General features: G+C 50.5%; 1 protein-coding gene across 1 annotated transcript; it reads left to right on the forward strand.

Moving 5' to 3' along the window:
- Positions 1 to 1,789: 1,789 nt before the first annotated feature.
- Pmar_PMAR028231 (phosphoserine phosphatase, putative) lies at positions 1,790 to 4,878 on the forward strand (the record flags this gene model as incomplete). Its single annotated transcript, XM_002774181.1, has 17 exons — positions 1,790 to 1,877; positions 1,924 to 2,117; positions 2,163 to 2,345; positions 2,399 to 2,473; positions 2,530 to 2,659; positions 2,705 to 2,804; positions 3,020 to 3,122; positions 3,210 to 3,303; positions 3,350 to 3,431; positions 3,476 to 3,532; positions 3,591 to 3,705; positions 3,749 to 3,859; positions 3,940 to 4,168; positions 4,214 to 4,372; positions 4,422 to 4,498; positions 4,551 to 4,631; positions 4,798 to 4,878. 17 exons carry the CDS (start codon positions 1,790 to 1,792, stop codon positions 4,876 to 4,878), a joined length of 1,959 nt encoding a protein of 652 aa, XP_002774227.1.
- Between the last annotated feature and the right edge of the window lie 80 nt (positions 4,879 to 4,958).

Here is a 4,958-nt window from a genome sequence, read left to right on the forward strand (position 1 = left end):
CTAGTTATCAGTTTATGAACTTGTGATTGCTATGCTTCGCTTTTCAGCTCTCTCTGTGGTATGCATCTTCTGCGTTAATTATGCATTCTGTCATGAGGGCAAGAGTGTGCCAATTGCAATAACAGGAGTGGCGGCTTTTGGTGAGGCTTTCTATGAAAAATGAGGTTTCTCGGTCGGAGTTTTTCCTATTTCTCTGTAGGTTTGGCGGCTTACCTGGGCGGTCTTCACCAAGTGTTCACAACATGTTGGTTCCTGAACTCGTCGTTCCTACTGTGGCGCGCGTAGTCAACAGAACAACTCCTGCTATCGAGTCGATCTGCGGTGGGTATGGATTCCCTGGTCAGGCACAACAACGGCTTTGAGAAGGCTGAATGGAAAGCGAGGAGACTGCAGGGTGCAGAGTGGATGTCTAAGAAGCACTCAAAGAGCATTCTGCAAGTCGGTGGACTGCTGCTGCTGTGATCGCCTCGGAATACTCCTCGCTTCAGTGGTGGTTCGGTGCTGCGATGGTGATGGGAACCGTGATGGGCAGGAACTTCAGCTCTAGATCTGGCATGGTTCACAGAGAGGCCGACACGGAGAGTATGTCTCTTGAGATGAGGGGAACCAGTGTGGAGCCTCGAACGGCGCGAATGACGTCATGAATCCACTGTGTTGTAGTGGCTTGTTTCTGGTTCTGCCAAATGCGGTTGTGTATGTGTGAGTTGAGTGAGATAATCAGCACTCTTATGAGATACACGTTGATAATACGAAGACTGCAGTGGCTCGGTTGGTCCTCGTCGAGGTAGCTGTGAGTATTCGCAGCGATGGACTTGGTCTTCGACTACATCTGTTGCTCTCTCCTTATGTTGTACTCGGGTTGTGAGCTTGGATAGGTATGCGGTGTGCATTCTGTATCGAGGTCTGCTTCCTATGATAAGTTTATGCACGAGCCATCTTGACGGTATTCCGGGCGCCGGCTACCATTGGGTTCCCGTACCACCTCGTGAGCGAGAAGGCGACAATGTGACGCTCACGGTACCAACGGTCGATCGATCAGTCTGAACAAGAATGGAAGTAGTCTCACTCCATCAGATTGTCGGCGGTAAGTCTATTGCGTCACCTCCACCTACTGTGGGTTCGCCAGCCCTCGAGATTGGATGACCCTTATCGGTACGGGAGCATGTCACAGGTCTCTTATAAATTGTAAGAGACCAACAACAACACCAGTTGTGAGTTACGATTGGTTCCTTTTGGCAATGATGGTCGAAGATATTCTCGAGTTGGAAGTTGTTACGAGTAGATGCTGTCACATAGGCATCTACTCGAGACCTCATCATGATTTCTGCTCCCTCTGCTCGGTGTCGTGTTGGTTGAGTGCGCGTCACTATGGGAGGATCTTCATGTATGTCGATCTCGGTAGAGGTTCTTCTTGAGGGTCTACTCGTCGCGCCCTTGGCAGGCTTAGTTCTCGGCTTAATGACGCTTCCGTGGTGGCAGCAACTTCGAGGGGAGACAGCCTTTGTGTCGCGATCCGGCTCACTTCTTACAATCTAGCTCCGGCAAGTCACTCCTGGGGAGTCTAGCTCGGTTAACTAGCTAGCATTGACTCTGTATGTCTTCTTGTTAAGACAGAATATTGTGCTCCCAACCTATGTTGGAAGTTGCCCGAGTCGGCAACGGTGAGCAAGATACCCTCCTTCCTAGTGGGACGTCCATTAATACAGCTGATGCATACGTTTAGTCTTGAAGACTAGTGTGAATGGGCATCGATGTCGCTTCGTTCAGTCTGTTTTTAAGTTCACCTTATATGGCGTCAACGGCAGATACTTGGGAATTGCATCCGCAACGTCGTATGTCTCACTCGCATAGGGACAGCGCGGACACTACTCTTAGTGGTAACTCGTCGACCAGACTGAATAGTGGTTAGGAACTTCTTCTCAGCCTCAGTGACCCCTTTGACGGCAGAGATCGGTGTACCCGGTAGCAGCCTCTACTTGTTCAGCATTCGCGGTCGGGATCAGCCGGGCATCTCACATCTCATGTGCCAGACTATTGCAGACTTCGATCAGAGCACTTTGCTGGATATCTCCCAGATATGCATCGATGAGCTCCTCATGTTAAGTTTGCTGGTCAAGGTAGGCTCATGCGGTATCGACTCCGTTTTTGATGCCTGTGGCCAGGTTGACGATGAACACGTGGCTGCTCTCACGAAGGAGCTACTGCTGCCGGCCAACCGCATGGGCGTTTCTGTCAGTGTGCGACAGCTTCACGATGACAGTGGAACTGATTCGGAGGGCGGAGAGAGACCCGCTTCGTTGGAAGGAGACGATGGTCTCTGTGGGTCCGAGGATTGCCTTATCCAGGTTGGTTAGAAGCTCCGTTGACTTCGCGGATCACCGTGTGGCTATTTGCTCAGGTCGTCTATCACCCTCCAAAGGGAACAGTAGTTGAATGCCTACCTCCAGCGCTGCTCCTCAATGTGTGCTCGATCGTAAGTATAATATCGTCTACTTCGTTGTCTTTTGGTATTGATGTTTTCCTTATCAGGCAACCCGCGAGGGCTGGAGTGTTGTGTCAGTAGTTCACTTCAACCCGGATGCTCCCTTGTGGGTGCACTCGTTGCAGCTGAGAGTTCGCCAGACCGGGGACTTCCACCCAGAGGAGCCTATCAAGGACGGTGAGCCCGAATCCTAGTCGCCATGCTAGTGATTGATGTGCTCAGATATCTACAATGCTGCATCGCATCCCATGGGGAGCCGCCAAAGGCTCTACCTTCTCCTGCAGGAAGTGTGTCACAGAGTTGGCGCGGAAGTTGTTGTCAGGTCAGCTTCACGAGACGCGGCGCTGCGACATGTGTTTCTCTCCGTGTTGTGGTGACATCGTGAGAAAATTTCCTACACCTAGAGAAGTATAAGTAGATAAGTTTCCTTACTATATACGACTCCGATTCCCACTTGATAAGAACAATTTCGAATAGCCGTGATCTTTGTCATTTCCCTTGTGGATCCTATCTAGTGATGTGGTGAGCTCTCTGTAGGCCTTACGAAGCTCCTTCGAAGCCCAAGCCGAAGTCGCTCGTCGTTTTCGGTCTTTCCGAGGTTTTGGTCTCCAATGACGTACTGATGACACTACTCAAAGAGGTGAGCCAATACACGTCATAGCGCCAAGAGAAGTCTTCGAGGCTTTTCGAACTCTCCCTTGTTGTATTATTTTTCATTTTCCCTCAGGCCGGCAAAGATTACGAAGGCATCAGAGCTCAGTGTGAGAAGCAGAAGCTCTCCGTGAACGAGACTAGTCATCGTCTCGTTGCAGCCCTTGAAGGTGGTTCGCAGTTCTTCCCTATTGTTGCGATCGTGTTCCTTTTCAGGGGCTTCGCGTGATGTGGTCTCCCGAACCATTGCACAGTTACGGCTGACCAAGGGGGCAAGAAAGGTCTGTCAAGCACTCAAGTGAGCCTCGGACGTTCAAGTGAGTATTGCGAGTCGGTGCTCAGGTACCTCGGTTTCAAACTAGCGTTGATAACTTCTAGCGCTTCACAGTCAATTGCAAGGTAGGCTGAGGTTCTAGGCCTGTGATAAGCACCGACTTTTGAAACTGTTCCCTCGCAGGCACGTACAGTCAGAACTCGGTCTTGATTACGCCCTTGCTACGGAGATCGAGGTGGACCCAAACACCGACAAGATAACTGGCAAGCATGGTACGTTGATGGACAACTTCCGTAAGGTGAGTTTCAAGATTTCTATGTTGGCTTCAATATCTCGATCAGGTCGATTATATGAGGCTCATCGCGGACAGAGAGAACATCAGTCAGGAGAACGTCATCGTTGTGGGCGACTACGTCCATGCGGACTACTTGTTTGACCAGTGCGGATATCGGGTATGCGGGGCTGCCGAGCTCTCACTTACTTCAGCGTCGTTTGAATGGCTCCGATCTGGACATGATCGATCGCGTATTAGATTCATTTCAACTCCCGACAGCAGGGAGATTTGAGAGTCCTCCTCCACCTGTTGGGCTACTCGGAAACTCACGTGCGTGAGCTTGTTGAGCTCTCACAGACCGGGCCCAACGATTCTTGGAACACCCCCAGCATAGAGGAGCAACTTACTCCAGCTAACTCAACTGTTGTTGCGGAGATGGACACCACTTCTCAAGACGACAGCGATAGAGATGTCGCGCTGGTTAGAAGTAAGCATCCACCAATTCCAGCTTGTCGCATGTAGACCGGTATAGGTACAACATTGACAGACCCGCTAGCTCGCTCGGTGTGGGATCTGGAGCCTCTCGAAGGCGTGTCACCAGACAGTGCCTTGGAGCGCTGCGATATCAGAGTGATCGGTCCGGATGCTCCCGGGCTCATGGAGCTCCTTCTGGGGCCCGTTGTGAAGACAGGTGAGGCATTGGTCAGTTGGATAGCACTTTGGAGTTGGTCGAATTTCAGGGACGAGCATTGGCCAGATTGTCACCTACAATTTGCACGGCGTATTTTGCATGGGAATGCAGATCTACGTTACTGATGTCGGTCTCCAATATTTTTATCTGTGGCTTGTGCTATCGCTCTCATATTCAGCCGGAGTCCCGTGACGACTGCCTCAAGGATATTCTCTTCATCACTCATGGTCGTGGCATGGATATGCAGTACTCAACTCAGGTGAACTCTCCCCCTGTCGTGTGACCGATGGCCTATTACTTCTATAATAGTCGTGCAGATTCACTTCAACATTGCTGTGAATTCTTCCTATGTTGTACTTCACGCTTCGTTGCTGATTATATGCCTCGAATAGCTCAGTACTGGAATATGTATATTATTCTTTCAGGAAAGTTTGCCCACCCTTCCATCGTTCGCTGACCTAGAAAATCCCACTGGACACTCGCCGTCCGATGGTATGTGTAACTAAGCCTATGTCCGGCCGGTTAGTATAGCCGAGTTTTTCTTTAGTACCGTCCTTAGTAGTGACTCTCGTCGAGCAGCCTATTT

This window comes from Perkinsus marinus (genome assembly GCF_000006405.1).
Source record: "Perkinsus marinus ATCC 50983 genomic scaffold scf_1104296958686, whole genome shotgun sequence".
In the NCBI taxonomy this organism is placed as follows: domain Eukaryota; phylum Perkinsozoa; order Perkinsida; family Perkinsidae; genus Perkinsus; species Perkinsus marinus.